General features: G+C 39.3%; 1 protein-coding gene across 6 annotated transcripts in view; it reads right to left on the bottom strand.

Annotated features, from left to right (window-relative positions):
- Positions 1-19,512, bottom strand: part of pald1a (phosphatase domain containing paladin 1a) — a 58,001-nt gene that overhangs the window by 13,439 nt on the left and 25,050 nt on the right. For all 6 annotated transcript variants that reach the window (XM_026178502.1, XM_026178503.1, XM_026178505.1 and 3 more), the window contains 2 exons: positions 19,322-19,462; positions 2,201-2,356 (listed from right to left, as the gene is read on the bottom strand). In XM_026178502.1, coding sequence (XP_026034287.1) covers positions 2,201-2,356; positions 19,322-19,462 — 297 coding nt within the window. The remainder of the gene's footprint in view (positions 1-2,200; positions 2,357-19,321; positions 19,463-19,512) is intronic.

Raw genomic sequence — 19,512 nt, 5'->3', positions numbered from 1 at the left:
GCATTTTCCTCAGTATGGTAGACATTTAAAGTAATAGCACAAAATGATTGTTTTTTTTATTATTTTTCCAACTCAACAGGTACTTTGGAAGGTATTTTTGGAATATCAACGATTACCAACAGGGTTAGCTATACATCAAAATACAGAAACATCATTTTTATATGATATTTTAATGGCATTAATGTGTCCGTTACCAGCTTTGCAGAAGTATCTCCATATCCCTAGTGTGTATGCCTCTATTTTCTCATGGCATAACTGGGCCATTAGAGTCACCCTGATGCACCACATATATTTGCTATTCATAACAGGAAGAATATGCCCCGATTGACCGCGCATATTTCTGTGACAATTGTTTTCACAACGATTGTTCCAGTCTATTTTGGAATTCTCAGTTTTTCCTTTGAGTCTAATCCACCCCAAGAAGGACAAAGAAGGAAGAGATTTTCATTCAGCAATTTTTAAACATTCCAGGGCCCACCTCCAGACTGTCTCCTCATGAAGAAGAATGGGAAATAGCCTTTGAGCTCAATGTCGAACATATCATGTCCAAACATGACCAAGGCTTGTTTGATTGCTTTTGATCATAAGTTTTAGCGACTTCATTCTGACACGGTGATTCTAGACATTAAACTTTCATGATTTAGCCTGAGGACACAACATATTGTGACGTTGACAATGATGCCTGCTCCGTGGAAGGAGGCTGCAGGTTTTTGAAGAGCTTAGTGAAAAGGCGGGCAAAAAACAAGACATCTAACATCTTTAATTAAAACCGAATGCAGGAAAATTATAAATTAAACACAATGTTCCTTTATATTTAAAATCCTCCACCCGTGGGCTGATCACAGTAAAATTGCTTAGTCCGTTTTTGCTTTTCCTGTTATGTGATTTTAACATATTGCAAAATAAATTTTAATTGCTGTGTGTGTGTTTTGTGTAACACTTACAGACTACTCGTTTGCTTGGAATGCACATAAATTCTCGACTTTTACTGTAGAGGCACAGCTGGCTAAACGATTAATGTGACAACAAAAGCACAGAGCTGAGACAATATGAGGTTGAGTGTGTCAAGAATCAGGCCTCAAAGGAATCAGAACCAGCTTGTAAATTCCTGGAGGAAAACTATTATGAATCTGTGGTAACAAGCTTACAATGTGCAAAAATGGAGCATGCAGAAAAAAACATCTGTTACTGATTTCCTGTTTCCTGCTTTTTCTATATTAGGCTAATGATAAATGTCATTTGCATGTTACTGCGTTATATACCAACAATGCTAAGGTGCATATTAGACTTGAAAACCTGCATGTTTGAAGGCACTGCCAGACTAATACAGTAATGGCTCAATTATACTAGACTAAGAACAGAATGGTAATCTCCTTGTGACTAGGAAAAATTAGTGGTTGCCTCGTCATCAAATTGACTTTTTTTTTTTGCATTCAGTAATTGATTTCAGGTAGTTTCTGGGAAAGCTGGTTGCCAAGAGGGGTACGCATGCAGCATCCATAGCCTCTGAGTGACCACTTTCAATCATTAGGCGATTTCACAAGTCACTTGGTAGGAGCCAACCTCTCTCCAAAAAACTGCAGTCCGACTGCAATTACGCTCACAAAGATTGGAGAAGTCTTCCAAATGACTGCCATTTATTTATAAACGCAGACATATTGCCAACAAAATGCAGTCAATCTGAGTCAGTTTGCACCTATATTATCACAAATAGATTGCATGCAATTTCTAACTTGACCCCATTCAATCTCAAACTGATCGCAGACTGATAGCAGACTGATTGCTATCAGTCTGCTATGGTTTTATCCCCATCTTGACGCACAAAATTTGCTGGGAAGACAACAACTGACTGACTGTAAGTGGTCCCTGTCTTCAAAGCAATGATGTCAAAAATGACAAGATCGCAAGGTCACTGGTTCTCTGTTAGAACAATATTAATCGTGCTCTAACCACTGTTTTCCTTAGTGGGATATTAGCATTAGCAGATTCACAAACTAATGCTTCTGATATTCTGACTGTTTTTAAATGCAGTTGATTGTTGAATGAAGGAAACCATGAAACAAACAAATCTTTTTTTCCTTGCATCTCACTCACCAAACCTTTTAATCCATTGATGGACCTAAAACGAATCCAATCTCATGTATATAAAATGCTTATGTATAGACGAGGAGACGGTAAAAGCAGGGCAGAAATCTTGTACCTGTTCCATCCAAAGTGTGAAAGAGCGCTGCCACGAGTCCTTCTTCTCTAGATGCAGGTATGTGTTGAAGAGGATGAGGTAAATGTAGCGCTCCAGATACTGCAGGCTTTTCAGGAGAAGCTGCTGACACTCCTTCTCTGTCTTACCACTTTTGATCTAAAGAAAAAAAAAGAGTAAACAAAAGCATATTAGGGTAAGTGAGCAAAGGACATGACATTTTACCAATGTGGAAGAAACTGTTGTAAACAGCATCCATTTTTAGATTGTATTGTATAATATTGAGCATTCTTGCCATCAAATCTGCCTTGATGGAGGCACAGTGTTCAAATCACTGAAGGAACATCTTTAATGGAAATATTTACAAAATTTTACCGAACTACAGAAGACAATGACAGAAAACATGATAAGAACAGCAGAGTGATTTCTTGCGTAACTTTTTCTGATTCATTATCATCCCTGCTCACAAACTTCAGTTCTGCATGACACACCGTTGTTTAGTCACAAACTCCATCAAGTTATCACTTTCACCGATAGAGTGTATATCCTCTAAACTGCATCGACAGCAGCATAACATTTGTGAAGATTAGTTATCAACAGTTTTCTAATCTTGTTGCAACGGGCACAACATCCCTACACAATAATTTAGTCCAATTTGAACTTTTGCAGTTTTACATTTTAAAAATAAAATAGGTCTCAATTAGTGTCATGCCTAAAATAGCAGATACATGTTGCTAGAAAACTGTCCAAAGGTTTTAAATGCCAGACATTTAATATCTTCAATTCTTTGTGGGTTTCATATAATTTGTTCTGAAAAGTGGCAAGCTGTCATATCACAGTGTTCAGCTTCCCTAATTTAATCACAAATGGAATTAAATGTCAGGTTGCAGCCTGCGGATCACAGGGAAGAGTGGCGTTTCCTCACTCCCACAATTATCAAATCTCAAATGAAGGATTTGTGAGAAAAATACGTGCACAAAATGTAATAGAGGTTAGTGAGTGCAGATTAAGGCTGACATTAATATGAAGGCAAAGCAAAAGCAGATTATCATAATGGATAAGGGGTTCATATCAGTATTCCAAAGGGTAATTTTTAACTTCTAAAATTAAATAAGTAAATTTTAAGCCTTTAGTTAAAGTAACTCTAGTCCTAGAAGTCCAGCTTTGGTGAAGTGTTGACAAATAATACGTCATATATGGCCAAGGCCCGCCTGTTCATGGTTAGGTATTTGCGGATTTGCCTATTCAATTTTTTCTGTGGAACGTAACTCCAAATTATTCACGGAAAATTTGTCTCTTCGCCAATTTTTACATCGTCTTCAAGAAGCCATGAAAATTATACCAGCAGTTTTCAACAGCGATGTACAGGAAGCAGATTTCTAAGGCTTTCTGCCAAAGAAGAAGAAGCAGGACCACAGTCAACTCCTAAAGGTTTTCAGGTTAGCTTCCACCATTATAGGAGTGTTCGTGCATAGCTGTAAGATGTATATTTTTAAGGGTAATGTTGTAAGATGACTTTGAAATTATATTTAAGTGTTTAGAATGATAGTTTAAGATATATTTGGTTTTGAACTGTTAGAATAGGCATTTATAAGCGTTTTCAGAGGGGGTCTCAAGCATTCGCGGATTTCAGCTATCTGCTTGGTAAACAAAGAACCAGCTGTCAAAAATTATAATAGTCGTGTTGAACGATGCACATTTAACCCTCTCCTGCAGTATAAAAAACTTCAGTGGGATACAAATGTCAGGACACAGTACAGATTAACTAACTAGGGTTTGCACTATTAGTTGTGGAGGGGGTTGTTTTCTTCAGCCATTCTTCTAGAGAATTGCTGCTGTGCTTGGGATCACTGTACTGTTGTATGACTCAGTTACATCCAAGTTCCCATCGGACAAATGGCCTCACAGTTGACTCAAGAATATTTTGGTATACAGAAGAGTACTCAATGACTACAAGCTGCCCGAATCTTGTGGCTACAAAACAAGCACAAAATCAACCCTCCATCACTACGCTTGACGTTTGGTATGAGCTAATTGTGCTGATATGCTGTGTTTGGTTTTCACCAAACATGGTGCTGAGCTAAACACCTCCACTTTGGTCTCATCCGTTCAAAGGACATTTTTGCAGAAATCTTGTGGTTTGTTCCAATACAAACCGAAGAAGTACTGTGCTGGGTTCTGCTTCCTCAAGTGCATTTGATTAGCAAGCACCTGGCTGCTACTTACTTACTGTCTTAATTCCTATGGAAGCAGTAATAGTGTTTTGAGTTTTTCACAGGACTGTGTTAAATTAAAATACCTACTCTCTGTTTACTTCTGGTTTGGGTCATTCACTTTGTCTGTTTGTCAGTAAGATTTTAATGGCAGCAGATTCAAGCTAAGAAGGCTAAAAGCAGCACCAAAAACACTGAGGTGAGTTGACTCATTTGATTTTGTGTTAACATGCAGTATTGTAATTCATATAAACCGTATATGCATATAGAAAAAATATAAACTTCTTGAAGTTAAATTGTGATGAAATGCATCTATCCTGCTCATTTGTGACATCATATACAATGAAACAGACCAAACACCCAAAAATTCAATCTTAAATAGCCTTCAAATACCTTGCAATTAAACAATTTGGGTGACACATAAATTACTTGTGCCTAGACAGCTTCATGCTGTGTGTGATATACTTTCTCAACAGATACAATACCCAATGATGTTTTTCCATTTTTTCTTCCCTTTTATCTGCTGAAGAAACCCATTACCAGTTGGCAGTTGGTAAGTCATCAGGCGAAACTGCTCAAAACATGCAATTATCAACAGGTACAACCTAATTTTCACAATAGCTGTTTACCCCTGTGTTTTATCCAACTCTTCACCTCCACTCTTTTTAAATAACTACAATAGTTACATGGCTATTCTTGTGATAATTACTTTCATAGAGTACACTAGAGTACTTAGCAATCATCTAAAGTATATGATGCTCCCCTGTTGTTATTCAAGAGACAAGAAAACAGTATTTTCACAAATCCAATTCACTGTCTCGAGGAGGGAAAGCCAGGCAAACGTTGGACATAAAATGTATAAAAATGAATGTATTAATTAAATTCTTCTTTTGAAAAAAAAAAATTGGTTTATTATGTTTCTGACTAATCCTCTAAAAACCCTGCAGTAATTATTGAACAAATTAAAATACAAAATATTGGAGTTAAAGATAGACATAAAACAAAGAGACCAAACAAAGGCAGACCTCTGTAGCAGATTTTGAGCTATTACATGCAATCTCTTTCAAAGTTTATTATTTGAGTTGTTTTTTCAATTATAGGCTGGGTGAATGCTGAAAGGCTTTCATCAGAGTGCCGAGACAGTGTTAAGGTGCTTTCCCTTTTTGGCTTCTTCCTTCTGATTACTTAGAAGCCTTTAGCACTGCCAGAAAACAAAGTGACAAGGTCTGCCATCCAGGCACATACTGGATTGAATACCATGTCAGTGGGGGTTAAGAGAAAGTAAGTGCTTGGAGAAGTGCAGTATGGTTTAATGATGCTTTTTCGCAGTGGTCTTTGTTTTTGATGAATGAAGCTGAATTAAAAGGTTATCTGTTCCCGGTGTGCAACAAAGGCATTTAGGGAGCTGTACAGAGAATATGAGTAGGTGGGCTAAAACTTTGGGTACGGTAATTTGAAATGTGCACACCATAATGCAATCATTCCAGAGCTAAATGACGCAGCAGACAGAAAGGGGGGTGAAAGGGGTTTCCTGTCCATTCCCAAACAGCTGTGGTTGGATCCCGGTTTTCCAAGCATCTGCAGCAGAGTGGTGGAGAAACCAGACTTAGGCAAACAATGGATGTGCTGTCTGTTTGTCAACTCCCCCAAAGGAAGGGGAAGAAAGACGAAGAATATGCACACCTAGTTTTTTTTTCAATATTCCTAAGTTAACACTGACTACAGCCAGAGGGCAGGTGAACGCATGTGAACCTGATTACCCTGTGCACCCTGCACCCCCATGGGGCTTTCAGCATTTCCTTTCTTAGCCTGAAAAACTACAATGCCAAAGCCTGGCACCTACCACTGCAACTGACTCTCTCTCTCTGTGTCTCTCTCCCTCACTCACACATGCAAACACACACACTTACACACACAAGCTCAGTTTGCAAGGATTACATAATTCACACCTCAACAATCTCCTGAGCTCTAATTTGCTGGCTGCCATCTGTCTGTCTGCATCAGCAGTGCCATGTGTGCGGTTCGACGGCCTCTTGAGCACAATCAGAAATTCCATCAGAAGACAATGTTGGAAAGGTTGTGGTAAAGAAAGAGAGCTTTTTTGTGGAAACAAGTCAGTCTTGAAGGTTTTAGATTTGCGTATATAACATTTTTAGCTACTGGGACAATTCTTTACTCTTTGCTCAGCATTTTTCTTTTTTTAATCTAAGAACTACTTCTTGCTCCCTTTGTTGAGAAGAAGGTAGTCAGGTTTCTTAAAATTCTCCAGCTATTGCACGTTAAGTAGAAAGATTTCTCCTGAGTTGATGGCATTAGAAAAAAGGGGTGTAACTGAGAATTACATCAAAATCTCTGGTTTTTAAGAACAAAGGGGGTGACTGGTCAGCCCATTTGGACTATCAGAGGTTAAAGCTATAATTCAACCAGCTGCTGAGGTGCAATAATGAATGTCCTGAGTGATCCTCAGCCCTGAATGAGAAGGGAGACTGGCCAAACACATACCATTGTTGAGAGAGTCCAGGAATGCTGGTTGGCTGACTTCTGAGCGAGGACAATGTGAAAGTGGGAAAGCGTTTAAAAAATGTTATTACTGCACAAACACTCACAAGGGAGACACACAGTTAACTGCCTGACTGGAAGTGCCTTATCTAGGTCTTCTCAGCACTAGTATCCCAGATAATAAGAATTTATTGGGTTATGTCATGTTAGATGCATGTACAGCATGTGAAACACACTATATGCATACCCAAATCCACTGTCACCAAAACATACCTGAAAAAAAACAACAACAAAAAACGCATAACACTATGAACCACATAACACTGATCTATGAGTCATTCAAGCATAAAAAGGGCACCGAACTCAACGGATGAACCAGTGTTGTGATAACAGACAACACGCCAAACAACCAATTTTAAATGTTATCGTCAGGCTGTTAGTAGAGCCTGTCAGAAAAACACTTTTCTTTCCATTTCTTTAGTTGTAATTTTGACTTTCAAGGTTATTCAAATTATACAAATTCTGTTTTTGTCTTATATGCTTTATTTCCATGTGTGTTTGCACATATTTCAGTAAATCACTGCACCCGGCTCCTATTACTCTAGCAAAATATAAAGAAATGAGGGCTGCAGTTTTGTGTTACTCTGCAGAAAGTTTAAGTATATCAAAGAAAAGTGTAATATAATAGGAAATTTCCTCAACACTTTTAATAATTGTAATAGCACCCAAAACTTAAAATCTATACCAGAGGACAAAAAATGTCAAATAATAATTACCAACACCACAAGAAAAAATAATAAGACCTGTAATTAAAATCCAAAAGAGAAGCAGATGGGAATACACTATTCAGGATGGAGATGCTGTACGTGGCAAGATGTGGGCACAGTATATTAAAAAAATGACTCAAACATAGCCACAATATTTATCAAAACATCTACTGCAAACCACTATTCAGTAAGTCATTCACCCTGGATGGGTCAGCAGTCTATCACAGGGTTAACAAGGGCTACTACAGCGAGACAGACAACCTCACACTCTCACATCCACTCCTACAAGCAATTCAGAATCACCAATTTACCTAACCAGTGTGTCTTTGAACTGTGGGAAGAAACCTGGGCTCAAGAAGCGAGCATACGCCATAAAAGAACCTTCTCACTATGAGGCCACTCCACCACTGTGCACGCACAAAGTCTCAGCAAAACAACTCCAAACTTCTCAGGTAATCTGACGCACACTCTGCTTCTTAATTAAACATTTGAAGTGGATGCAAATGCACTGTAACCACACCTGCTTAACATTTTTGAGTCAGATGTCTTACATTTCTTCTTTAAGTGGCACATCAATCAATTTAACAATGTGTTGAATTTTAAAGGAGCATTAAGCAGTTCATAAGAGGAATCCCTGTGTTTTACAGCATTTGTGATTTCAGCGTTTTATTCTTTGTCTCTCTTATTAGCTTTATGCTTTAGAAAGATGGTGCGTGCTGTAGGCAGCTTCAGCTCTATGCAGCAATTTCTTTTTGCATTGTCTGAAGTGAAACGTGCACTGATATGTGATTGTGAGTGATTTAATACAACAGCAGACACGTTTTTTCTGTCTCTGTTTTCAATTCTAACACATCAGACGAGGCTCAGACAAAGGTTCACGATAATCCCTGTATAAGCGTCATAGCCTGCAGCTGTAGTTACACCACCAACATGTGAAATATGCTGCCAGACCTGTGCCTATGTGTTGTGTAAATAGAAATACTGTGCCTCATAAGGTTTGGTATAAAAGTGTTCCAGATGTTGAGCAATCCCACGTTCCCGACGAAGGGTCAAATTGTCAATCTGAAAATCTAAACACAACACGAGGCAGCAATGATTGGATCTGTGCTTGCTTAAAGACTAAAATCACAGTGATAATGTGCACCTCCAGTCACACCTACACACAAACACAGGCTGACAGGCAAGTCAATTACTGTGTAGCTAGTGTTATTCATTTATCAAACCACTAACATTTTGCCCGCCAGGGTTTTTCAGGGTGATAGAATTTCTGTCCATCTCTTGCCATGAATCTCTCAGGCAAAAACTCACTGACAGTACTGACACATCACAGGCCAGCGTGCCATACAGTCTCTTAACCCTGACAAAAACATCAAGCAGTTTGAAAATGATTTTTCCCTTTTACTAGAGGATTAGAAAAGCAATTATTGGATATGTCGTCCTGATAGTTGTCTTCAAACGTCCATTTACTGGCCTGAACACACCAAGACGACTGAGCCATCGGCCTCTGTGGGACTGTAGCTAGGATGCTTCATCATCCATAGTTCTTGAAGCGTGACCAACTAATCTAGTCTTACTAGCGGCCATTCTACCAGCGGAGCATGTTAAAGGCAAATGACTTCACACATTGAAGTTGTTCAATATCATACAAACAGTAATAAAAACACCTAAAATATTTTAGGGGTTTTGTTTCTAGGTTACAGCTGCTTACAAGTCGTGATGGTAAGGCTGGTTTGTGACGAGTGAAACATTTAAATTTGTGGGTTTTGACCATTTTCAGCAGAAAACAAGCAAAACAAAATATGTACACTGGTATTTTTTAACTTTTAATAAAGCATGACTTATCTAGTTTGGGAGTCCAGTGCTGAAGGTTGACCTGTCTCTTGACTCATATGGGTAAGGACCAAGCTGAGAAGTGCATATTATGGTCTGCCTGTCTGACATATGGTGCCAATTACCAGCTGATGGGGTTGCAGGGGTAAAAAGGCCAATCCATATTGGCCCTCACCACACAAGTTTGCACAAACAGCCATTCATCAGATTCTACAAGAAAAACCTCCCACTCAAATCCTAAGCCAAACTCCAACTTGTCCAAGTGGACAGGCAGCCTACACACGGCTTCTCAACTCAATGCACAGACATCTCAAAGTCAAGCAGGCTGCACATGCTGATTTTAAACCAGAGGCGGACAGCAATTTAACAAAACTGCTTTCCATCCAGGTGAATGTTTTAAAAGATAACTTGAAAGTTGTTGGCACAGCTTACTGAAAATGTATGCTAACAGAAATTAAGACAAAGAAGTCTTATGTTCTTTTTTTATAGTAGAAGTAGAGCCAGGAAATACATAGGAAACAATATGAGGACACGCAACAAAGCTCCAGCTTTCCAGGATTTACACAATGTTGTGGGTATCCAAACCATGTCCTCTAACAATCAGGGCTGCACTAAACTAGGCTCTTTGTTTATACACACAAACAAATGTGGCGTGTGTGTCTGTGTAGATAAGCACACATACACACAAAAGAGACTGCATTAGAAAGTCATCCCCAGTAAGATCTATTGCTCTTGCCTTTTCTCAGATGCCACCATCTAGAATTCACTAGAGGTTGGTTCATAGTCAAACATGAGCACAAAGCATGTTTTTACATCTAATATGTTAGTTATAATGCTCACAAGGCTACAATGAGTAAGGCAGGTTGGTATGTTAGACCTTGATCTAATTAGAATAACAATTAATATGTCCTATAAGATATCTGAGTTGTAACATTGTAACTACTTAACTCTTTGATCTGCTCTAAGCCTATTGGTTGGTTTAGTTTTTATGATATCTTTCATATAACCTTGTGCATTTAGGGATGCTTTTCTGCAGACCTGGGTTGTTATACATTGCTTATTTGAGCTATTGTTACCTTATTATTAACTCAAAGCAGTGTGGCCACTCTCCTCTGACCTCAAGTATCAGCACGACATTATTGGCTGGTCACTGGATGTTTTCTCATATTTTCGGATTATTGTCTGTAAACCTTAGAGATGGTTTCTGAGGGAAAATCCCAGCAGATCAGGCAAGTCTATCTAGCATAAAAAAACATCTCACGTTCAAAATCAACTAAATGACCTTAATTCTAATGTAGCATTTGAACTTCAAAAGGTTGTCATAACTATGTGTACATACCTAAATGCTTTGATTTACTGCCTTGTGATTGGCTGATTAAAAATTCAGCATTAGCAATCAGCTGAAAAGGTGTACTTAACAAAGTGGTCAGTGGGTATATTTTTTTCAAAACCACGCTTATTCATCCTCCAGTAGATGTAAAAATGAGAGAAGTATATGAATGCATTTCTTTTATATTCCTTTAGGCTGCTTGAGCCTCAGAACCTTTTTTTAACTTGCACTTTTTTATGAACACCTGAGCATCCATCCAGAAAGCCTCTGCCAGTTTGGCCATGGCAAAACAATCAAAGCTATACATCATTCGGCCTCCAGTCTCAGGACTGGATCAACATAATATGAAAAACTCCTTTTTAAAACAGAAAAGAACCCATGCCGCAGCCAGAGAGAGGAGGAGACGAAGGTGCCTTTATGTTAATGGTTTCTACAGATTCTAATCCTCCTTTTTTCCCAGTCACTCAGAAGTTAAAAGCAGTTTCAAGCCACATATTGTACAGTACATATATATCGGTATTCAGTCTTTCCATTTAGCCTTTAACAATCCATGAGGATTTTTAATTGTATCACAATACAGATTTTATTTTACTTGACATTTACACTGAACCTATAACAGTTATAGTTAACAATCAAAAGGAATTTAACCCCAAATTACACCTTAAAACAGAATTAATATGATGGAGAACTAAAGAAAAGAATGCAAAATAAACAGGCTTTTGATTAAGCAAGGTCAATCTTTTTGACAATAGAGCAAGCAGAAATACATGATTCGTCTGGGGAGCAGAGATTATAGAAGCCACAGGAGGAGACAGGGCTCATCAGCAGGGCCTACTCAGAGACTGGAATATCTGCCCACAATAACCACACCCATTATGGTACATTCTGTACGTGCACATGCCTGGCAACACAAGTGGTGACTCCCACACTGATCATTTACTGAGCTACCCAATATCTTATGCACGCAAACCCAATAGTGAGGCATTAAGATGCTATGTTGTTGAGCTAGCTAAACAGACATTCAATATTTTCAAACTAATTGGAGTTCTTTTAATCAAATTTGTACTTTTAGTTACTAATGACCTTCTACATTGATGTTAGTCAGCAACAGAAAGCATTTTGATGTAATTGATGTTTGAGGGGGTTTTTTTTTCTCCTTGTTAGGGAGCCACAAAGCTGCTTTAAAGACCACGTTGTTTGCTAACCACACTGCAGAGGGATTAAAACCTCATATTACTATTTAAAATGTGAAAACAGCCACTTTCTTTGGGCCTGAGCACCCTTAAGATGCACAGAAGGACACAGATCAGAAGCCATAATCTGTGACAGTGTCCTGTTTTTCAGGAAGGTCATATTTATTTCAGTTAAACAAGGAACAACCACATATTTTCCCCTCAACACGTCTGAGAGACGCGACTGACAGGTTGCAGTCCAAATAGTGACCTCCCATGTCTTTTTCTTCTCACTATTCCTCAACGTTGATGGAAAAGAATTCATGAGGACTGCACTTACACTAAGCTCCTTAATAGGACAACCAAGTAAATATTATGATATTGCCATCACAACCTTTTTTAAAGGAAATGAAATGTATGCCACGTAGCTATTAGTTGCTTGTTCTGTCTATTTATATTTTTCTCTTCCTCTTGAAATGATGATCCAGTATAACTCCTGCTTTTATTAAGACTTTCTCTGACAACCCTAAAAGCTGGCAATACTGCAAAGCCCAATATGAGTACATAACTGTTGCAAAGACTCATAATCTGTATTTGTCGGGCTTCTTTTTTTGTTCTTCGTGCAAGGTTACAACCTTATTAGAAGCAAATTTTACTACTGCGGTGTAATGTTTATAGTTCACCAGTGGGGTTAATATCCTATCGCTGAATGCTGAAAAAATCAGGAGCAGGAATTAACATTTGAATGATACGCATCGTTTACAACTCATGCTGATTGTTCACTTTCATTGGACACTACAATGCTAGAATACAATTAACTATGAACCATTGTATGCTATTGTAAAGAAGTCAAAAAAGGAAGCACAGGAGTAACTTTTATTGGCTATTATTATGGCTGGCACACAGGTAATTCACTCACTTTGGAACCTTTTTAAGCAAATCTGACTATTACACTGCAACCACAGGATGTCTGCAGCAGCACTACTTAAACTTACTTTTATGTACGACTGCTACAGGAACAAAGAGCCATTATGAGATCAGAGCAGCCGGGTGTAGCTGGCCAGCATACTAAACAAACCTTTTTAAATTATATGCCTTAAACGTATTTTATGTCCATACCTTAGGAAATGCATCTGAGTTCAATTGCCAGCATGTATAAAATGCTTTTTACTATGAAGATTGTGACGGCTCTGTGGGAGAAGGTATGCAATTGTTGACATTGCATTCATTTGCTGCACAACTGTCTTCATGTATGAAACATGGCTTCCCCAGTGGGGCATTCTCAAAGTTTGATTCCCGGAGCAACTCGACCCAGTAACGACTTCTTGCATAATCCACATGGTTGGCATTTAAGTCACTTCAGCAGTGAAATTGCGTTCCCAGTTTGTTCAGTGCCAGTAGCTAGATGGCGCAAATGCCAGAAAGGTGGACTTTTTCCTGATGAAATGATTTGGGACTGAGCTGGAACTCACACAGACCATGACCACAGCTACTGGGAGCATGCTTAAGCACGCTTGCATGGCTTCGGAGGCAGTTATTCCTGGTCTTTTGGCCTGAGGCATCGACAGGTTTAGTGTGTGAGGGGATGTAACCCATCTGTGCGGTGCCCAGGTCTGATGCACTGTCCCCGATTAAGAGGGAGACTGGAGGGACAGTCGGGGCAAAGGGCAGACGAGGGTAGTTCAGTTATTCAGGGTGAAAGCATGCTGAACAGTAATAATCGTTACTGATCAGCATGTAAATTCAGGCAGAGCATAATCTCTATTAGAGCAAGTGAAATGAGCAGACACAAGATAAGATGCAGTGTTTGGTCGAGGTTGCAAGATAAGAAAGGAAAAATAAATAACGCTAACACCACCTTTATTATACAGTAAAGTTAGCAAACTAAAGTATGAATGTTGAGTACAGAGCCGTATCTATCTTACATTTACAACAACAGGCTAGCCCCCATGGAATATTGATCTTATGCGATTAAACAAACCTGTCGCAGTAAAACTGTAGAAGGCATTTAACTGAGCAACAAGGCAATTTATTGCTTGAGCAGTTTTTTATTTGTAAGAGAAAGACTATGTTAAAAGCTGGGCTGTGATAGCAAGATGTGTTTATAAGGTATGCCAACGAAACTAATTAGCTTATCAGTTTTTAATGCTACAGTAAGTTAGTAACAAAATGAAATAACTCCCTTATGGCGATCCCAGCAGCTGTTTGCAGCTTTCCCTCGGCCGTATGTTTTTGTTAGCCGGCAAAAAAACAGAAGCTGTGCTGGTTCATGTAAATACCACGGTGAGCTGCCTGCTTTCACATCTCACACAGTTCCCACGACACAGCTTAACACTACCTGCCCAGCGTGAAATGGCAGTTGAAGCAAACAGGTGGCTGACGAGAAAAAATATAAAACATCTGGCGATACAAAGAGATATATATATTTTGCTCAGGGATCGGACAACAAAATAATGATACAATATTGAATTTCAAAATGCAAACAACAGGTGGGAAAAACAAAAAAAGTCACTATAATGTTGTGCATCATCTTACATACTGCCAGTTTACTCCTAATAGATGTAATATCCAATGTGGTAGTTAATTTAGGGAATGTTATCTAATATAAGGCAGCATAGTGGTGTGGCGGTTAGCAATTTTATCTCATAGCAAGAAGGTCCTGAGTTTAATTCCACCATCAGGCCAGAAAACTCTAGGTACTCTGGCTTCCTCCCACAGTCCAAACACATGCAGTTAGTGGGGTTAGGTTAATTGGTAACTCTGAATTGGCTACAGGTGTGAGTGTAAATGGTTGTGTGTCTTTAAGTGTATGCAAAGACTGGCAACAAACCCTTTCACAAATGTTTTTCTTTTAAGAAGCTCTTTGTTTCAACGTTATGGTCATATTACAGTGCGCTTTCATTGCGCTGAATACTTGATATTTATCAAGACAATTGATATCAGCCTAATGCAATTCAATAATCCTTGCGAACTGCATTTCAGGTAGGTGGGCTGATCTAATGGGAGGTCATATGAGCTGTTTTCCCACATGAACTCTGGACACTGTTGGGAGAATCTGGGAAACTATTCCAAGTTCATGCTTCTCATGAGTAAGAAAGAGTAAGTCTGCCTCAGAAACACCGTCACTATCAGCAGCACAAGTTTTGGTTCAGATAAAGGTGGTGCATGAGTAGAAGTAGAACAAACAATCCTAACTCACTGTACATCCTCTTTATAATTAGCTCCCATGTGCTCTCGTGGCTTTAAAAGGACATTAGACAGACTCTATAGTCAGATGCTGGCAGTTGAAAGAATATGAAGGCTTTATGACTAACTTATCAAAATGGCAAAAAACTGAAAGTGCACAGTTCAGAAACTGTGATTACAGAGTCTTATCCAGTTGCAAATAACATTTACAATCAAGTATGCCGGAAAACCTGCTGGCTTTGGATTCAAATAAGAGGTCTACAAAACACAGCAGGGCAGTATAGTACAAAGTAAAGATGTAATTAAACTTTGAACAAATCCAAGTAAGCCGCAAAAGTTATATAAGAATAATATAAGAGCTATAAAAAGTCTGAGAATATAATTCAGGTGGCTGAATCCTTCACTGGAAATACTTATCTGTTTGCTTTTTTTCCCCTCGATGACGCACTGCAGCAGGTGATTGTACTCATTACTTTTTCCTCTATACTAATCAGTGAAGTCACCTGGCACGGCACATGGTGCGAACAAAAACCTGCATATACTCTACCCACCATAGTATGTATGGCTATAAATACCTCAGAATCATCATTCAAAGGGAGTGTAGTCTGCTGAAAGGGAGTGAGACACGTACAAGAAGATCATTAAAGTCATCACTGAGCCAACTCTTTGCTGCCACTCGCAAGGATACGTGAAAATCAGTCTACTCTCTTCAGTTTATAAACGACAAGCATAAATCCCTAGTGGCTGTAACATATGAGGTTATATTAAAATCAGTGATGAATGCAGGCCTAGCTGCTAGCTAGACTTTAATAAACACTTTAAACATATAAGGGATTGTAATGCGCAGTTATTTACAACCATGGGAAATCCTTTAAAAATAAATCAGCTTCTAAATAGCAAGTGAAGGACAGCAATCGCACATAACTCATCAAACAACTTCAGAAACTCCCCAAACATGCGTTATTTCCCTCAGTGTGTATCTCCACACATTTACACAGCTATATCTCAACTCTGTGTAATAAGTGTCTGCACAATAAGGTCACCACATCTGTAATTTTGTGGACAGTCGCTGCTGAATAATATATGTCATTAATCAGGCTGGAAGTTATTAATAAAAACAACCTCCGGACCTCCCACCTCGCGCTGGATCTAAATAGAAGCTTCTTCTCAGTTCTTTAAGCATCTCACTCTGGTGGGCTCCCCACTTTTGTCAAGTGGTACCCTTGAGCCAAAAGAGTATAAGAGATAGGTGACGTTGAAGTTCAAACTTGCACAATATTAACTCCAAAGCAAAGAATCTTTGCTTTAACCTTACAGCAGGATTCCTCAGCTCACTAGTTATTTCACTTTCTTTCTTACTAATCCTGTGCTCTTAGTAAAAATTAATCCTCCTGTCAGTGCCTGCGGTGGTCCCTTCAACCTCTGTGAATTTGGAGTATTTAGCCAGTTACTCCCCCTTCTTCTTTCCTAAAGACATTCACTACCTTACCTCAAAAAAAAAATCCTCACAGCAATCTCCTCTCCCTAGAAATATTTTTCCATTGCCCCGTCCAAACCGTGAGGGCCTTTCTTTGAACACACAAAAGGAGCCTGATTTGCCACTCATTCAGTCTAGTTCTGTGCATCTCTGTTTTCTCACCACCTGTGTGGGAAAAAAAAATCAATATGGATTAGGGGTTGGGTTTTTGGACAATCTCCAATTCTGCCACTCACTCCTCTTTCCCTTTAATACCATCTCGATGGAGTGGATGGAGTTTAGTGATCCTCGGTGATAACATTTTCTGTGAAGTCACTCTTTTAAGCTGCTTGGACCTATAAATCAGACAAAGTTATGCAACCTGCAGTCTTGGGTCTGAAAGGTAAAGCATGGAATTGAAGAGCTAACTGATGAACTTGAGACATATAACCGTTGGCAGAAATGGGGTTCGGAGATAAGGCGCATAACCACGATGCAGCCCACAATAGGCAAACAAACAAACAGAGCCAGAGGGTGGACAGAAATTATATCTTGACTATATAAATTAATAATTCTTTAGTGATAAACAAATTGTTAAAAAAAAAGCCCCACTAAATCCAAATAAGACTGAAGTGTACTCCAGTGTACACAAATTGCCAGAGGTGATTTTCTAATAAAAACTAAGCTGGACAACAAAAATCAAGGCCACAGCGGCTGCAGGAGACGAGACGAGATAAGTAAGAAGAGAAGAAGAAGACAGAGGAAGTGAGGGGGAAACTTCTGGAGTGCGCTGACCCTGATGTTGCAGAATGCATCTGCAACCTGGGGTCAAGTCTGGTCAGCAGAAGCAGTTTTGCAGACCCTTTGAGAAGAGACATCCCCTTAGCCTTTGCTCCCCCCAAAGCCTCCACCCACCTTCCTTACCCCTCTTCCCAGGCCCCTCTGTGAGCTGGTGAATGGTTTGTGTCCCAGTGTAAATATAGTTTTTCTCTATCAAAGACATATTTTCCAACCACTGTCAAAAGGAGAGGAGGGTGCTTTAAGAGAGGGGGAGGTGAGGATAGAGAGAGTGTATGTGTGCGTGTGTTTTGGGAATGGGGGCTCCCCCCCTTCTCTCCCCCCTCTTTAGTCTGCTGCTGCCTGCCAGTTTTAGCCACATCTGGCACTGTTTATCACCTGGCCTGCTGGTTCAGGCAGAAGGAAAAACGCTGGAACAGGAACACAGTGCCAATCTGAGGTCCACTGTGGCAGCTCTACAGGATAAATCTGATTAACAACATTCTGGTTCTTTTTTCAGACTGGCCATCATTTACTCCTGTGACAATGATACCGTATGATACTACCTGCAGAAAAGTTAAAACCAGTACACTAATCAAAGCATAACAAAACATAAAAGGCTATTATTGTATGTGGTGTGCATGAAATGCAAATACCATTTACTCTTTACTCTTTTATGTAGCTCTGACTATCACTTAGTTAGTTTTGAAGTCTTTTCTCTTTGGTTCATTTCAATAAACCCTTACCTGCTCCAAAAAACCCCGTTGCCCACTACTCTGCAGGATGTATTAGTATTCAATGCAGGGCTATAAATCCTGCAGCCATTTGTTCAGTTGTTTTTTCTTCTGAATACGTTTGGCTAACACAGGACCTTGTTTGAAATATGACTGCAGTTTCTTGCCCCGAGGGAGATCTTTTTAGCAGTGTGCCCACATGATCAGCAGCTACAGTTATGATGTAGAGTTTTCAAACCAACTGTGTTTATACGTGAAAGCTAACAAACATGCCGAACGCATTGTTTTTATTCCTGGTTTTTTTTTATTCTCAAGTTTTATTACCTCACAAATTTAAACTGCAAATTAAATTACATTGAGCACTTTTACTAAGTTCAATCCAAATATACAGTTACATTGATCCAAACGATTATAAAGTGAGCTGAAGGGAATCTTTTTTTTTTTTCCGTGGAGCCTGACACCACAGAGTGACAAGCAGGCAGAGAATACACGTGAAAGACAGATTTAATCGGACAACGAGGCCCATTGAAAATGTGGAGACAGCACTGAGTGCAACCAGCATGAAGGGAACAGCTGACAGTGCACAAAGGCACCATGATTTGACTGCATTACAAATAGCTAAAGCACAGCATGAGGACAGACCCTGAAACCCCTTTTACAAACTGCTTCTGTCTTCTTTATATTTTGCATGGAACACCTTTCATATTGTTTTTTTTTCTCCTTATTTCTTGTTTTTAAAGGGTCTTTTTTTCTTGAAAGGCATTCAATGCAAGTAGCAATGAAAGCAGATTAGAGCCACAGGATATGCAACCTTACACCAAGTGGACCATTACTCTTCATCAAGAGATAAAGAGCTCATAATATTGTCATTTCCTGCCTTTTCTGGTCCCACTCTATTCCATTAAGACCTGAAAGGAAGTTCACCGAGTTGCACAGTGGATCCTTCTCATTCATCTCTGCGGGTTTAAGGTGAAGCTATAAAAACTAGTTTGTGCTGCCATCTATGGACCACGTGCAAAACTACACCGACAATCAATACAGCACACAAATCGACATTTTTGCCGATTTGTTTCAGTCTCCTAAGAGAAAGAAAAATGTTTCAGATCTATTTCACTAAAAATGGATGCCCCGTGTCTTTAGGACAGAGTAATGTGGCGTACCTGTCTGTAAGTGCAGATGATGATCTCTCTCAGATGGTAGTGCATGGGAGTCATGGTCTCGCTGACAGTGTCCAGGGCCGTGTCCACCTCCCGCTTCATCCTGTGGCCATCAGGGAGCAGACGCACCAGCTGCATTACAATCTGGAGAGAAGAAAAAATAAAAAAGCCTTGTTTTAGAGTACGTTTCCAAC

The sequence above is a fragment of the Astatotilapia calliptera genome, chromosome 8 (assembly GCF_900246225.1).
Source record: "Astatotilapia calliptera chromosome 8, fAstCal1.2, whole genome shotgun sequence".
Taxonomy (NCBI): domain Eukaryota; kingdom Metazoa; phylum Chordata; class Actinopteri; order Cichliformes; family Cichlidae; genus Astatotilapia; species Astatotilapia calliptera.
The sequence above is the reverse complement of the archived record's forward strand: the minus strand, read 5'-3'. Positions and strand labels throughout refer to the sequence as shown.